General features: G+C 43.3%; 1 protein-coding gene across 8 annotated transcripts in view; it reads left to right on the forward strand.

Annotated features, from left to right (window-relative positions):
- LRRC9 (leucine rich repeat containing 9) overlaps positions 1–17,711 on the forward strand; it is a 105,741-nt gene that overhangs the window by 8,259 nt on the left and 79,771 nt on the right. For 3 of the 8 annotated variants that reach the window (XM_053275995.1, XM_053276175.1, XM_053276086.1), the window contains exons 2-4: positions 12,796–12,890; positions 13,591–13,809; positions 15,160–15,300. In XM_053275995.1, coding sequence (XP_053131970.1) covers positions 12,834–12,890; positions 13,591–13,809; positions 15,160–15,300 — 417 coding nt within the window. In that variant the 5' untranslated portion in view covers positions 12,796–12,833. Of the gene's footprint in view, positions 1–9,808; positions 9,943–12,434; positions 12,454–12,795; positions 12,891–13,590; positions 13,810–15,159; positions 15,301–17,711 lie in introns of those variants that run through there. The other 5 variants (XM_053275904.1, XM_053276356.1, XM_053276523.1 and 2 more) reach the window with 4 other exon arrangements.

The following is a 17,711-nucleotide window of genomic DNA, read 5'->3' on the forward strand; positions in this document are numbered from 1 at the left end:
CGGTGAAAAAATTGAACAAACAAATAAATAAATACATCCAATATGCTATTTGTTGTTTGGTTGAAGGCAAATGGTCCTCAGGGAAAATCCTTGAGTCTATGGGAAGAGAGCTGGTCTTGTGGTAGCAAGCATGAATTGTCCCCTGTGCTAAGCAGGGTCTGCCCCAGTTTGCATTTGAATGAGAGAGTACGTGTGTGCACTGTAAGATATTCCCCTTAGGGGATGGGGCTGCTCTGGTAAGTGCATCTGCCTGCTTGCATGCAGAAGGTTCCAAGTTCTCTCCCTGGCCTCTCCAGATAGGGCTGAGACTCCTGCCTGCAACCTTGGAGAAGCCACTGCCAGTCTGTGAAGACAATACTGAGCTAGATGGACCAATGGTGTGACTTGGTAGAAGGTAGCTTTCTATGTCTCTAAATGTGAAACACTCATGCCCCCAATTTCAGGGGACATTCCTAGTGTTATCAAAACTATTTTGACATTTCGAAGTTCCTCAGTTGTAAAAACAAACCAAACAAACCCATGCACCCACCTGCACACCCACCTCAGATGCTTAACGGAAAGAGAGACTCCCAAATTTGCTCCGAATTTTGCTTTAGGAGAAATGTCGGTTGTAGCTCTAACCTTCCCTACACACTTTTGAAGTGATTTTGTATCCCAGCCAAGCTGCAATCAATTCAAGCAGCTCGCTGTGCAACCATCTTCCAGCCACTTTTTACCGTAAACAACGTTACTAGATATCTTTATGGCAGGAAGCAAGACGCTCCAGTGAGGCCTAGTTATGGCTGGATCTGTCTTCCCCAAACAGACAGGTCACTTAAGACGCTGTTTCATCTTGGTAAGCGGGTTGCACTTGTTTCACTCCACCAAGATTTCGGCGGCCACTGTTGCTTCTTGCAGACTGATGAGATGTACCAATACAGGGAAGGGAAGTCTGAAGATGGAAGGAAAAGGGAGGGAGAATTTGCAATCTGTTCCCTTTGTTACTTGGGCAGCCCAGGACATTTCTGCTTCTAAGGTGAGGCACCAAATCCCGCCTTGCCCTACACCCCAGGAGAGATTTAGCCCCCTTTCAAAACTGACCTTTCAATACCGCCCTTCCAAAAAATGGCTCAGGGCGGTTTACACAGAGAAATAATAATAATAATAATTAATAATGTGTGTCTGTCTGTCTCTTTGCCTGCTATTGTTTGTTCTCCACAAATTTAGCTAAATTTAGATTGCAAGTTCTTTGGGGCAGAGACTCGTCTTATGCTTATATTACTTTGTAAAGCGCTGTATACATTGCTAATGAATTCCAGTAGTTGCTTTCATCTGCTTAACACAACCAGGAATTCCGTGGCACCTAAAAGTCTAAGAAATGTATTGTTTATTGTGGAATTGTATGTACCTCAGGGCTGGGGAAACTGATATACAGTGGCACAAATGGTTTATTCCCATTAGCAGTACAATGGAACCTAATTCCAGTGGTATCTTCTTCTATGGGTAGAAGTGGAAATCTATAGTACTGATTGTGCTTAGTCTTGCTTAAGAAAGAAAGAAAAATCCCCCAAACTATCTTGTGCTATTTTCTTCTAGTGGTATTTTCTTCTAGGGGTATGATGTGCATATGAGCTCTAGGTATCTTCACTTTGTTTTACAGTCAATTTAAATAGTTATGCTTTTAACAGCAGGGCAAACAACCAAGTATATAGCTATTCTGTGTCTTAATTGATGTTAAGAGCCATCTAAAATGCTAACAGCCTTTTCAATTACCGCTAATCCATTCTTCGGTTTGAAAAAATTGAACCTCTTGTGGTATTCAGTTCCTTTTTGCTTTCATCAGCACTGATGTCGGAAATGTAATCTTACAAGTGGTGGTGGTAAATGAGGCTTGTTTTCACTGATACACAGGCACAGCAAACCCAATAATGAAAAAACAAACGGTACCCAAAGATATGAATGGCAAGAGCAACTAAATGGGGCAATTTGGATTTGGTTCTAGGGGTGGTGAGTTCTGGGGATTGCTGAGAAACTCTTTGGGGTTGTGGACGATGGGTGCATAGTGGGATGTGGTTGCCAACTTTATTTTTGGCACAGTTCTTCTGCCTTTGTCGGCTGCCTGACATGGAGAAAGAGCTCAGTAGAGCAGAGCAGAAGTCCATCTCTCTTGCTTCTCAGTGGTCAACTAGAAGGTTCTGGGAACTAGCCTTGAAGGAAACAGACGTCTCTTGCTATTGACTCTCCCAGCCAATGGTATTTGAATGTATATGGCCTCTAAACATGGAGGCTCCATGTAGCTATCGCTTATGACTGATATTTGCGGACAGGTCTTTCCTCCACAATCTTGGCCAATCCCTTTTTAAAGCCATCTAAGGTAGTGGCCGACACCATATCCTATTGACAACCTCAGCATCACCCTAGCGACTACGCAGGTGAAGCTTTTCCCACCACTGAAACTCCATGTGAGGAAAAGTTTCGCCTCCTTAATTCCTGTATGTCAGGTGGCTGCTAAGGCAGAGGAGCCCTGAAAGAAAAAGAGCCGGACAACCCTACAGGGAGCAGGTGGGAGGTGCCATTTCAGAACAGTTGGCAAGCACAACAAAAAGCGCAGTTCCCGGGCTGGGGCGTGTGGAAGTAGCAGATGGCACCTGGCAGTGTGGCTGTGCCTCAAGAGGTAGAACCTGATGGCTGTGGAAGCACAACAAATTGCAAAATCTCCTACCTCTCCGAACTCTGATATTATTTGCATCTTTATTAAGCCAAGGAAGAGTCAAATGCAAACTCTTTAGAGCAGGGGCAGGGAACTGCAGCACTCCAGCTGTGGTTGAACTACAACTCCCATCATCCCCACCGAAATTGTGGCAGGGGGTGATGGGAGTTGTGGCAGGGGATTATGGGAGTTGTAGTTCAACAACAATTGGGGTGCCACGGTTGCCGAGCCCTGTTTCACAGCATCAGGGGATGACCTCTGAATCAGCCCTTGAACATCTAAGCCAGTGGCTCCCAACCAGTGGTACTCCAGATGTTGGTGGACTACAACTCCCATCATCCCCATCCACAGTAAATTGTAGCTGGGGATGATGGGAGTTATAGTTTAGCAACATCCAGAGCACCACTGGTTGGGAACCCCTTGATATAAGAAAATCAGAGGTGAGTTCAGGGGTTATCCTCTAGTTGTGGAGAACTAAACATTAGCATTTGGCACCTCTGGGCAACTGTCAGGACCTGAGTGTTTCAGGAGGGCTGACTGCTCATGCCTGACCTTGGGCTCCCCGGGGAGGGGTGGGCCAGGCCACCATTTTGCTGGAAGTTGCCATACCTTCCCCCCAATGCTCCTGATGTAGTCTTGTTCTGGATTAGGGGTTCCCAACTTTTGGTTCTCCAGCGGGGTTGATGGGAGTTGTAGTTCAGCAACGGCTGGCGTACCGAATCTTGGGAGCCGCTGTTCTGAATCTGGAGCACTGTGGAGAGAGAAAATGGCTGCCATCAAGGCTGAGGACGTGATGCCCCAGAACACCACTTAGAGGGCTGGCATTATGGGAGGAAAAAATGGCAGCCGCTGGTCTGCCACCACCCAGGTGACCCACTGCCTAGGGCAAGGCTGCACAACTTCAGCCCTCCCACTGTTTTTGGACTACATCTCCCATCATCCCCAGCCACAGTGGCCACTATTCAGGAATGATGGGAATCTTAGAACAAAAACCTGCAGGAAGGCTGGACTTGTGCAGCCCTGCCCTAGGGGGACCCACCCACGGGAAAAGGGACCCACAGAGCACCTTGCCAACCCCACCCCGAAGCTTGGGAGTCTGCCTTGTTGTGGTGACGACTGATCATGTAACGGGATTACAGAGGGCTGTTTTGAAGACCTGTCCTGGCAGTGCTCTACAACTCGTTTGTAGGATGCATTGCTACTGCAGCTGACAAGCACAGCAATTTTGCAACAGTAATCATGAACTGCCGCGAAGCAGAACAGATACTGACCCGTCTCCATCAGACTCTGAAGGTTTATATTGCTGTTAACAGACACTTTATGCCATAATTGCATGGCCAGCAATTCCAGACAGCAGCAAGATCAAAGCACTGGAATACTTTCCTTAGAAGGGAAGGCAAATGCATTAGGAGCTTTTCAGTTTATAAAAGAAAAAAAACAAAAGACCAATAAGGAGGAATGATAAGAGATTTATAGAATAATAATAATCTTTATTTGTTAGCTGCCCCATTACAAATTGTTCTCTGGGCAGCTCACAGCAACACAATTAAAACATCAAACACATAACACAAAACAAACAAATTATACTAGAAAATACAAAATACAGTACTAAACATTACATAACATTTAAGACCTTTTTAAAAAATCAGTTTTAAAAAGCCCGAGTCAACAGAAACGTCTTCACCTGGCATCTAAAAGTACACAGTGATGAGCCTTACAGAGCTGATGCTCCCAAACTTGGATTCGAAGATGTTGTTTGGCTACAACTCCCATCATGTACTACCTTTGGCCACCTTGGCAGTGGATGATGGGAACGGTAGTCCAACATTATCTGGGGACTGAACTTTGAAAAACCCCTGCACTGCCTTTGGCCACCTTGGCAGGGGATGATGGGAACTGTAGTCCAACATTATCTGGAGACCCAACTTTGAGAAACCCCTGCTCTAGATAAATCTTTCTCTTCAGGACAGCATGCAAATCAAATGGAACCACCAGAAGGTAGACTCATCTGCAATTTATGCAATTGTTGAATACCCATGTAAAATACATACAGAAAGTGCTTTTAATAATTCCAGATGCTACCATATTGCAGGTGAATCCTCTTGTTCCATGATGCAGCGTATGGATTTGCTGGGCCTCTTTTTGTATATTTATTTTTACATTTCTATCCCACTCTTCCTCCAAGAAGCTCAGAGTGGTGCACTTGGTTATGTTTATCCTCACAACTCTGTGAGGTAGGTTAGCTGAGAAAGAAGGGACTGTCCCAGAATCACCCAGTGAATTTCATGGCTGAACGGGGATTTGAACTCACGTCTCCCTGGTCCTAGTCCAACACTGGTGAAGCAAATCTAACATACTATAGCTCAATAAAACTCTGGTTTGTGTACAGGCTCCTACAGCTCCATATAGTGGGAATATATTTATACAGTATATCTTATATTGTGCTTACTTTTTCAGAAGAAAGATAGGATGACAAGCAGAAAGGTTCATAAGGCACAATTCAGTCTTTGAAGGAGGCAATCACAGACCAGTTAGGGTTCTTGTACATCATATATCTGTATTGGTGCCAACCACAAGTAGGATTCCTTACGAGGTAAGGCTACAACACCAGGGGCTTTTTAGTTTAGGAAAAAAAGACAACTGCGTGGAGACATGATAGAGGTCTATACAATTATGTATAGTGTGGAGAGAGATCAATTTTTCTCCCTCTCTCGTAGCACTAGAACCAGGGGTCATCCCATGAAACCAATGGCCAGGAAATTTAGGGCCAACGAAAGGAAGTATACAAGTCATGTTCTCACACCACATAATTAATCTTTGGAATTCTCTGCCACAGGATGTGGTGACAGCCACCAGCCTGGATGGCTTTAAGAGGGGTTTGGATAACTTCATGGAGGAAAGCTCTATCAACAGCTATAGTACTAGTCTGCTGGCTATAGGCTACCTCCAGCCTCAGAGGCAAGATGCCTCTGAGTACCAGTTGCAGGGGAGCAACAGCAGGAGAGAGGGCTTTCCTTCTTCTCTTGCCTGTGGGCTCCCCAGAGGCATCAGGTGGGCCACTGTGTGAAACAGGATGCAGGACTAGATAGAATTTGGGCTTGATCTAATAGGGCTGTCCTTATGTAGGATACTGGTACTTGTACAGGTGTTGTTAATGCTAATGTGGCAGCTTCTCAAGAAGAAATATGCAGAAGAGGATGCCTCTTTCAATGTCCTCTCAATAGTTGTGTAAAGTGTGTGTGTGTGGGGGGGAGTGTTCTGCAGGTGCAGTTTGCCAAAAGGGCTGATGAGAAAGTTTTGGTAGGTTTACTTTCTCTTCTACTGTTAAGAGGTACATGAACCCTTTACAGCCATAGAATCAGACTAAGCTGGTGCCCTCTATGCTCAGCGCTGGCTGAAATTACCCCACTCCCAGCTCATTCCCCATTGATGTTCAGTGGGCATTCTGGAGGCTCACTGGCATAGCTGAAAGTACATGGATTATGAGTGTCAGGCAAATTATTAATTTTGAAGCGTTAACTGATGAGAGACACAGAAGCTTGCTAGGGATACCCTTATTCACATTTGAAATGGATCAGAGATGCGAACATGTGATCAAGAGTGACATCTGGTGACAGCATGATGCCATGCTATGAAACAGTTTAATGTTGATTTGTGTTGCTTCCACACACTTGGGAGGGGGGCACAGGGAGTCTACATAAATCGTTTTGCAAATGGCCAAGCTGAGTTGGGTCTAAGGTAGGGAGCTTCAAACGTGTGTCCCCAGATATTGTTGGACAATGACTCCCATTATCTCCGGTGGCAGGGAATGATGGGAGTTGTAGTCCAACATTTGGGGACCCCGTTCTAAGGCTCCAACAAATCTCACCCCCTGACCACAAACACATTTTTATCAATTGATTGATTAAGTGCTGTCAAGTCAGTGTCGACTCTTAGCGACCACATAGATTCTCTCCAGGATGATCTGTCTTCCACTTGGCTTTTAAGGTCTTACAGTGGTGCATTCATTGCTGTTGTAATCGAGTTCATCCACCTTGCTGCTGGTCGTCCTCTCCTTCTCTTTCCTTCAACTTTCCCCAGCATTATGGACTTCTCAAGGGAGCTGAGTCTTCGCATAATGTGTCTGAAGTATGATAGTTTGAGCCTGGTCATTTGTGCCTTGAGTGAAAATTCTGGATTGATTTGTTCTATGATCCATTTGTTTGTTTCCCTGGCTGTCCATGGTATCCTCAAAAGTCTTCTCCAGCACCAAAGTTCAAAAGCGTCAATACTCTTTCTATCTTGCTTCTTCAAAGTCCAGCTTTCGCAGCCATAGAATATAATGGGGAAAACCATTGTCCAAACGATTCTAAACTTTGTAGGTAGAGATATGTCATAGCTTCTAAATATCCTTTCCAACAGATCCTTTACTGTTTATGGTTGATCCTAAAATATGGCTCATCAATTGTTCACCCAGTTTTGTTGAAAGGAGAGAACTGTGATAATTTGCTTATTGACAGGTGTATGGTTTTATTCACTGAGTTTCTTACATTTATATCACACCTTATATCCCATCATGGGAGGTTGACACTGACCAGACCTAACCCCGTTTAGCTTCAGCAAGGTGGCTGGATCATTTACCCTCAGACCATGCCCTGAGACGCCTCTATCATGTGCCCTCAGGATCATGCCCTGGGTTAAGTAGATTATTCTTTGTGGGAGGGGAGGAAGAACCACAGGTAGTTAAGGAAAACAATGTCTTCTTAGAGAACATTTAAGAAAAGCCATATCTGTGTGTTCTACTTTGATGTGTAGCTTAAACCCTCAGTATAAGCAAGCAAATATATTTAAATGCAATCAATAAAAATTTAAAATATCAATTAACTAGTTGATGCCAGCCACAGTCCTTGCATGGAGTGGAGAGGGTGGACAGAGAGAAAGTTTTATTCCTCTCACACTAGAACCAGGGGTCATCCCATGAAACTGATGGTCAGGAAATTTAGGACCGACAAAAGGAAGTACTTTTTCACACAGCACATGATTAATCTATGGAATTCTCTGCCACCTGATGTGGTAATGGCCACTAGCTTGGATGGCTTCAAAAGGGGTTTGGACAAATTAATGGAGAACAGGTCTATCAACGGCTACATGTCTGATGGCTAAAGGCCACCTCCAGGCTCAGAGGCTAGATGTCTCTATATCAGTTGCAGGGGAGCAACAACAGGAGAGAGGGCCTGCCCTCTGCTCTTGCCTGTGGGCTTCCCAGAGGCATCTGGTGGGCCACTATGTGAAACAGGATACTAGACTAGATTTTAGATTCTAAGCCCTTTCTTTGGGGATGGGGGACCATCTTGTTTATAGATTATTTTTCTGTGTAAACTGCTTTGAGGACTTTGGTAGAAGAACAGTATATAAATACTCGTAGTAGTAGTTGGCTTTAGCCACCTAATGGCGCAGTGGGGATATTACTGGACTAGCAAGCCAGAGGTTACCAGTTCGAATCCCTGCTGTTATGTTTCCCAGACTAGGGGAAACATCTATATTGGGCAACAGCAATATAGGAAGATGATGAAAGGCATCATTCCAGACTATGAGGGAGATGGCAGTGGTAAGCCCCTCCTGTATTCTGCCAAAGACAACCAGAGGGCTCTGTAGTTGGCACCGACTCGACAGCAGACTTTTACCTTTAGTAGTAGTTGGCCTTGGGCCTGATCCAGCAGGGCTGTTCTTACATTATTATTATTATTAATTCGATTTCTATACCGCCCTTCTAAAAATGGCTCAGGGCGGTTTACACAGAGAAAAAAATAAATAAGATGGCTCCCTGTCCCCAAAGGGCTCACATTCTAAAAAGAAACACAAGACACACACCAGCAACAGTCACCGGAAATACTGTGCTGGGGGTGGAGAGGGCCAGTTACTCTCCCCCTGCTAAATAAAGAGAATCACCACGGTAAAAGGTGCCTCTTTGCCCAGTTAGCAGAGGATATTATTAGTTCCTTAATAGTTTCTAGCCCACATCACAGTATCTTTTATTACTGATATACATTTTTTTCAAGAAAAAACATTCTCAAAGCAATTTTCATAGAAAATAATAAAACCCGTTCTAAGCTGGGTTGTAAACCACCCAGAGATGTAAGTTTGCAGAGGTGTACAAATATACTAAATTAATAATAAATATGGTCCCATCCCCAGAGGGCTCACAGTCTAAAAAGACACACAGACACCAGCAACAATCAATGGGGCCAGCTACTCCCCCCACTACATAAGACACATATATAAGATAAAGAGAATCAGCACTTTGAAAAGCGCAACTTTATCCAGTTAGCAGGGATCCAGTTAGCAGGGATATTTTAGGGCATGTAAGATAGGCAGGTTTTTATTTATTTACTTATTTAATTTATATACTACCCAGTATCAAAATCTCTAGGCAGTGTACAGAATCAAAACATAATATAAAATATATAAAACATTTGAAATTCATAGAAAAATAAAAATCATAATAAAAACATTAAAATTTTAAAAAAAGTTAATTATCAAGAATTTTTATATGCCACTTTTCAACCACAAAAAAAGTTTTGTCAAAGCAATTTACAAAACAAAAGGAGCAAATAAATAAATAAGAATCCTGTCCCAAAGGGGCTCACAGTCTCATAAAGAAACAAGAAAAGCCACTAAGAGTGATTCAGGCTGAAGAGGGCCAGTTGCGAAAATCGAATAAATAAATAGATAAATCTCCCTGCTAAATAAGAGAGAGAGCCACTTTAAAAAGTTGCCCTTTTGCCCAGTTAGCAGATCCTGCGGACGCACGCATGCTTATCGGGAACTTAAGTAAGTTCTTTTGAACTCGGTCTGTGGCTGCAGCACTCAACTCCTCAGTGAGCAATAAGCATGCATGACCTGAACTGTGCAGTGCAGATCAGGGTCTTATATACCCTGACGCGGGGAAGGGGGCGGGTGTTGTGTCGCTATTTCTCCTGTGTGACGACAACAGCACAACCTCGTGCGGGCTGCACTGACCGCCGCTCATTGGGCGAAAGCGGCCAGGAGAACTGAATGAAAGCCACGCCCAGCGCCTGCTCGCCCCGCCCGGACTCCATTCACTACCCGTTCCCTCCCTGCAGAACTGGATCACGGGACACCCCGCGGGCTGCCAGTCGGCTCTGGTTGGCTGCTGCTTGGCAGGGGGCGGGGAGAGGTGGTTTCCTGGGCGACCGAAAGAGGCTGCTGCTACACAGACACAGCCTGGCCTTGTCTGGCTCTTTAGCCTCCAGGTAGGTTGGTGTCCTCCAGGAAAGAGGGGCTGCTTGTGGCATCTGCCCTTGCCTGGCAATGGCATCTTACCGCCCTCCCCTGTATCTGGCACTATCACCTCCCCTTCCCTCCCCAAGAGAAGGAGCCTATCTCCCTTCTACCTTCCTTAAAAGTAGAGCACCTGCTTCCTTTCCCTTCCTCTCCCCGCTTAGGTTGCAACCCACTGGCATCCCTTGCTACCCACCTGCATGGGCTGGGAGCTCTCTTGTAGCTGCAGGGCTGCACACTCAAGATCACCTAACTTGGATTAGTTACCCCACTTTAACCACTCTTTCCTGTCTGGAATCCAGAGCGGTAGAAAAGGGCTGTGCATGGATATCTAGCTGCTGCTTGGGCACATTCCAAGCAGCAGCATATTTAAGCGCATATTTAAAGTGCATATTTAAGATATCTTAATTAGTTAACCCTTAAAAGACTAGGGGGGGGGGGAAGCAACAGTTTCACATGTGAGGTAGCTGCAAAGTGTCAGAAAGTCATGGAATGAATGGAAATTCTGATCTGTGTCGGTGATTGGGAGTGTGGAACCACAGTGGATTGTCATGGAATGTGGCTTTGTTGTGGCCTGTTGAATAGGATTCTTTTGGAATATCGTGATTTTAATGTTCTTACCAGGCCTGTTTTGATTCTTGTGAATGGCAGCTAATAATAATGCTTTGCATTTTATGTTTTGGTTGGTGCATATTAAAAACTCATCATGTAGATTATCATTCATTCATTCATTCATACATTCATTCAAAATATTTCTATACCACCCAAAATTCTGGGTGGTTTACAATTAAAATAATTTAAAACATTAAACCAATAAATAATTAAAATCATTTAAAAGATTAAAAGCATTAAAAACCTTTAAAATGTGTTTAAAACATTTTAAATCTTTGCAATAGCTTGCAAGGTAGGCTATTGTTTGTTTAGGAATATAGGAAGCTGCCTTATACCAACCATTGGCTCATCTAGGATAGTATTGTTAACATTGGCTCTCCAAGGTTTCAGGCACGGGTTATTCCCAGACCTACCTGGAGATGCTGCCAGGGACTGAACCTGAGACCTTCTTCATGCAAAGCAGGTGCTCTGCCACTGAGCTATGATCCCATCAACTACTTTATTTCCTGTGATTTCATATCATAACCATGATTTGCTTCCCTCATAATCTGTCTTTCTGCTGAAGCGCTCAGAGGGGTTTACAAGTTAAAATTATGTCTGACCATGTGAGAGACATAATATAAAAGGAATAGAAAGATATAAGAAAATTATTTATATAGACCCATTGGTGTGCATGGCACGTAACGGATAATAAGAGGACAGGTCCCTTACTCCCAAGGAGTTTGTAATCTAATATGCAACCCAGAAATATACAATTTAAGTATCAACACTTTGATACTGTTAAAAAATGAAATGTATATATGTTCAGGTGGAATTGTTGCTTGCCAGAGAGGAAGAACCAAATGGCTAAGGGGATAAAGTGGGTCTTACCATTTTATCTCTTCCTCAAATGGAACTGTTGCAATCCCCATATTACATTTGCAGGACTGAGAAAACAGTCACTTGTCGAAGGTTGCCAGTGAGTTAGTGGGTGCGGAAAAATTCGAACACAGCACTTTGCACCTCATAGTCTGAGCCAGAGAGGAGGAGATGATGATGATGATGATGATGATGATGATTACTACATTTATATCCCGCTCTTCCTCCAAGGAGCCCAGAGCGGTGTACTACATACTTGAGCTTCTCCTCACAACAGCCCTGTGAAGTAGGTTAGGCTGAGAGAGAAGTGACTGACCCAGAGTAGTCAACCAGCAAGTATCATGGCTGAATGGGGATTTGAACTCGGGACTCCCTGGTCCTAGTCCAGGACTCTAACCACTACACCACGCTTAGGTCCCCAGATGTTAGACTGCAACTCCCATCATCCTGAAAAGAGGTTTTCACAGTGACCCATCCAAATTTGAGAACCTCTGCTCTGAGCCATTACATGAGATGTTTTGCAGGGTCTTCTTTGAACGATGTCATGGAGTTGACAGCTTTCCTTAGTCCACATAACCCAGATATCAGTGGATGAAGCTTTTCTCCTCAGCAAATCTCTGTGTCAGGAAAAATCTCAGATGCCATTTTCAGTCTGTTATGGAAGTGTTGAAGGCAGAGAGTTGCCCTTCCAGGAAAAAGAAAGCAGGATTCTTGCAGTTGTGACTGTGGAAGCAGGGTGCAGGGGCTGAATTAAAATGAAATACAAGGATGTGAAATTCTGAGTGTGATGAAAATTAGTCACACAGAAACTATGTTCCTGACTTCTATGCTTCACTTGTGAAGTGAATGATGCTGGGAATGGATGCATGTCAGTTTTTAAAAACTCAGCTGTAGGGTTACCGCACTGGATCAGAACAGCTGTGCTGGGAAGAGGGTTTAAACCAAGAGTTTTCAAATTTTGGCTAGAAGTTGTTGGACTACAACTCCCATAATCCCCAACCACAATGGGCTAAGTAAATAATTTTGGTGATGGTATAATTTAGGGATTTCAAACCTTGTGTCCTCAGATGTTAGACTACAATTCCTATCATCTCCAGCCACAATGCCCAACGGCTGGGAGGTGGTAGGAACTGTAGGCTCACATTATTTTTATTTGTTGTTATTATTTCAGGAAACATGTATTCTCAAATCTGTTTTTGACAACATCATGCAGTTTAGCCCTTGGTTCTGGGTTCTAGTTTGTGTAGGAAGTTGTAGTATTTAGAATCCTCTTCTCCATAAATCCCCAATTCAGTAGCATTTTAACAGATGTGGCTCTTTCTCAGCAGATAATTGTGTTCCATTCTCCTTTTTAGATCCTCTGCTATGACCATTAAGCTGAAATGCTCAGAAAATGATCCAAAGTGATAGCCAAAACCAGGCAGCTTCTGAGGAAATAATTAAAGAACTGGTAAGTTTTACTATGCTGTTGAAATCATCTTTGGTAGGATAAATGGCTTGTAGTGTAGTTGTAGAGAACAATTTTTTTGAGTGTAGAAGTAAGGAACCCTAGGAATTCTAATTTCTGTGAAACAGCTAGAGATCTCCAACAGTCTTGTAACTACAGTTCCCAGGGTTGTCTGGGGAAAGTCACAACTTTTAGACAGGTCACGGGAAGTCCAGAGAGTAGCAGAAGTGGACATTTGCTGAGACTCCAATGTAGACATGTCTTTGTCCTATAACTTACATACTTAATTTTCATGTTGGGTCAAAACAGTAGACCATCCAGATTGAGCCAGCATAGCATTATGGTTAGAGTGTTGGACTAGGACTGGGAAGACCCGAGTTGGAATCCCCATTCAACCATGAAACTCTCTGGGTGACTCTGAGCCAGTCATGTATCTCTCCGCCTAACCTACCTCACAGGGTTATTGTGAGGATAAACATAACCATGTTACACTGCTCTGAGCTCCTCAGAGGGTTACAAATGTAAATAAATAATGTTCCTCTCTATAGGCTGGTCAGCTGCCTCTGGAAGATCACAAGCAGGACATATAAAATATGTGCAAATGTAATCAAATGGAGTCAATCCATGTGTCTGATAGACTAAGATTTCTTTAATCAAGTGACATCACTAATTTTTTAAATCATGTTTGTTTTGTTCCCTCTAGTGCACTTGTAATGGACTGTCTTATGAAAGAATTGAGCAAGAGGGGTCCTCTACAAGCAGCCTGGAGATGTTTTTCTCCGGCTACCCCAGAATAATGGGCCTGTCTTATTTCCCCAATTTAACGAGGCTGATTCTTGTGAGACAGAGCATCCAGCAGATTTCTGACCTAGGGAACTGCCCGTTTCTTAAAGAGCTCTGGGTGGCCGAGTGCTTCTTAACAGTAAGTCCTGCCTTTCCCCCCCTCCTGTGATAAATAAGGGTAGAATTATACATTCCTCCTCAAATTTGTGTAGCAAAACCCTGTTCAGCAACTGCAGATCGAGCCAGGAGGGTACACTTTGGGCAGGGGAAGGATTCTTGACTTTTCAACCATGCACTGGGAACATAGGAAGCTGCCATATACTGAGTCAGTCCATTGGTCCATCTTGCTCAGTATTGTCTACACAGACTGGCAGCAGCTTCTCCAAGGTTGCAGGCAGGAATCTCTTTCAGCCCTATCTTGGAGATGCTGCCAGGGAGGGAACTTGGAACCTTCTGCATGCAAGCATTCAGTAGCTCTTTCTAGAGCGGCCACATCCCTTAAGGGGAATATTTTACAGAGCTCACATGTAGTCTCCCATTGAAATGTAAACCAGGACAAATCCTTTTTAGCAAAGGGGACAATTCATGCTTGCTGCCACAAGACCAGTTTTCTTCCCAGGTCAGGTTTCAGATCTCTTCCTCCCACCTGTCCCCCCACTCCCCCCAGTAAAAGTTGTGGAAGTGGTCTGGAATCTGGGCTGTAAGAAAAGCAGTTGTTGGCTGTGTGAGGTGGTGGAGTGGGGTGGAATTGGAAAGGGGAGGGAAGTGCCCCCTTCTTGTCAAAGCTGCTCTGCTGCAAATCGAGCCTTGCTGGCCTCAACTTGCACAGGAGAAGCAGTGGCCAGGGTTTACAGAAATGAAGATTTTCCATCCTAAATTGCTTGTTGCTCGATTGAGGAAACCAGATTTGGATTTGGGGTCATTTTGATGAGGAGAGGAGTTCATGGCTCCTCCCCCCATGGCTTATCCTCTGAACCGTTTGAGGGGTCCAGGATCTGGTGCCAAACCTCTCCACGTATCAAGCTTAGCTGTGGAATGGATGGTTCAGAATGGGCAGAAATGGCTGGAGAGTGAGGACTGAAGCACCTTCTCCCCACCTACCAGTTATCCTGCGATAATGCTCCCCTCCTATCCATATTAGTGTTTTGAGGGAAGTGCAAGGCAGCTTTGAATTTTTCCTTTTGGGATTGGAATTAATCTCCTGATCTTGTTTAAAATACTGTTTCCTCTGATCTGTAAATTAAGTAGTTGCTTCCTGAACAGTTCTTGGTGAACAAATTATTCTCCCTCTGTTCTTGCCATGCATTTAATAGATCTGAGAAGTGTAATTTGTTACTGCTTTTGAAGGAAGCGTTTTTCTAAGATTTGTCAGGAAGTTACCTTCAGTCTTTTGAGGGCCTGAGGGTTGGTAAGATTTTCCTCATCAAACAGACTTCTCCTCACTTTCTTCCGTGGTTGCTTAAAAAGATTCATCTTCACTCCTTTACAGAAAATTGACGGTCTGAAACAATGTGTTGACTTGCAAAAGCTTTATCTCTACTGCAATATGATTTCGGCAATTGAAAATCTAGAGATGCTAACGAAGCTGGAGGTAGTTTGGCTCAATGGCAACCAGATTAAAGTAATAGAGGTAAGGTTAGGGTTTTTTAAAAAACTATAGAGCCCCTTCTGTCTTCGCATTTGAAAGGGTGAACACAGGAAAAATAAAGGTAATGCACAGGGCATTTAAACAGTTTTTAAAAAATCAATTGTGCTGGTATGGGACAAGAGTGGCCTCTTGGTTTTTCCACACTAAAGCCCTTTAGCTGTGCAGAGGCACTGGTTTTCTGCAATTAGCTGCATGCAGAATTAAATTGGAGGTTCCATACAGCATTTAATACAGTGTAATATCAAATAGGAATGGGCCTTCCTTTGACCAAGTTCCTTCTTTAATGTCTGCTCACAAGTAAATTTATTATTATTATTATTATTATTATTATTATTATTATTATTAATTCGATTTCTATACCGCCCTTCCAAAAGTGGCTCAGGGTGGTTTACACAGAGAAATAATAAATAAATAAGATGGATCCCTGCCCTCAAAGGGCTCATAACCTAAAAGAAACATAAGATAGACCCCGGCAACAGTCACTGGAAGTCCTGAGCTGGGAAGTTTTAGCAAATTTCCTTGGCTGTTTCAAATAAAAAAAGAGCCTGTTCCTTGCAGGCTCTGTCTTTTTTATCTCTGCTGGGGAATTAATGCCCCTTGAATATTCTCTCTGTGAATTGTGCCAGTTTCACTTTTGTTTCTGGTGTGAGTGGGGCTTTAATTACTGGGTTTTTCCCTGACTCTTTTTTAATACCACAATGCTGCTGTTTCTCTTTTGAAAAAAGAAAAACAAAGAGAGAGAAAGAGCAAGTAAAAATAAGTAATTAAAGCCACTGTTTCTGTTCCCATGGGAATTACTGACATGGAGCAATTAAGTGAGGCTATTCAAGGGGCAATTACTCACTAATAATAATATAATTAATTAATAGGATAATCGGGAAGCAATAAAACAGGCTGAACCTTCAAAGGGGAAGTGTTTTGTTTGTCACTGTTAAATGACCTTAAAACAGTGGTACATATGTTGGTAATCTCCAGACTTGACTACTGTAATGCACTTTACATGGGGCTGCCTTTGTAAATAGTCCAGAAACTACAATTGGTACAGAATGAGGCAACCAGATTGGTTTCTGGGACGACACTGGTTTTGAAAGAATTGCACTGGTCGCTGATATGTTTCCGGGTGAAATACAAAGTGCTGGTTATTACCTATAAAGCCCTTAATGGCTTGGGTCCAGGCTATTTGAGAGAGCGCCTCCTTTGTCATGAACCCTGCCACCTGTTACAGTCTTCTGGAGAGGTCCGGTTATGGTTGCCACCAGCTCGTTTGGTGGCAACCTAGGACCGGGCTTTCTCTGTGGCTGCCCCGGGGCTTTGGAATATGCTCCCGGCTGAAATAAGAGCATCTCTTTCTCTGTTTGTTTTCAGGAAGACTCTCAAGACTCGCAAGCTTTTAATTATAATTAATTTTAATAATTTGTTTTAGTAACTGTTTTATACTATTGTTTTTATTGTGACTTTTGTATTTTAATCTATGTTGATTTTTAAATATTTTAAATTTTGTACACCGCCTAGAGATGTACATATTAGGCGGTGTAGAAATATAAGTAAATAAATAAATAAAGTAACAGCTGCCCTAAAAGGCCTTACCACTTTCTTTATCCATACTGAACAAACTGGGGTTGCAGTTTCATGTTATTGGAGCAAGGGAGATTTGCCCTAGATCAGTTCAGAAAAATACATGAGAGAATACAGAAAACACTGGATTGCAATGAACTGACCACGATGTCATCTGGGTTCTCTTTGAAAAATGAATGAACAAAGGATTTGGGGGCATTCAAAGTTGGAGTGGGCCCTGTGAAAAAAAGGTGGGTAGGACATTTGCACCACACACCCCTTGTTCAACTGTAGCAACACTCCTGAAAGAATGGCAATTCCAGCGAAAAGGGCAAGTGTGAGAGCAACCTTTGGCACAATGCAGTCATGATCCAGGCTGGTGGTGGTGAGAAATAGCATTTTCCCAGCAAATCAATATTGTTGTTTGCATGCAGGGCAAATGCAGTTTTCCATAAATAGATGTGCTGGCTAGTAGAAGATGTTCAGGAACCTCCTGAACAGATGGGTAATGATAATTTACTTTCTGCACAAATGCAACAATAAGAGCTGAAAGTAGCCTGAGTGAGATTTTGCTTCCCACATTTCTTTTCTCCCACTGTTGCCTCTAAACAGGCTTTGCAGACCTTTGAAATAAAACGAGGTTTGTGTGCCAAAGCTGAAAGTGGGGATGTACATGCATCATGAGCAGTGGTCCCATCTTCAACTCCCTGAAAAAAGCTTTTGACTTTCTCCAGCCACTGTCTGGTAAAGCACTCCAAGAATGTTCTTTAGGGAATAACTCTGCTTGGTTGTTGTGAACTTTGAGAACTTTCACAACTGGATAACTTCCAGAGGCATAG

This window comes from Hemicordylus capensis, chromosome 1, assembly GCF_027244095.1.
Source record: "Hemicordylus capensis ecotype Gifberg chromosome 1, rHemCap1.1.pri, whole genome shotgun sequence".
NCBI classification, from domain to species: domain Eukaryota; kingdom Metazoa; phylum Chordata; class Lepidosauria; order Squamata; family Cordylidae; genus Hemicordylus; species Hemicordylus capensis.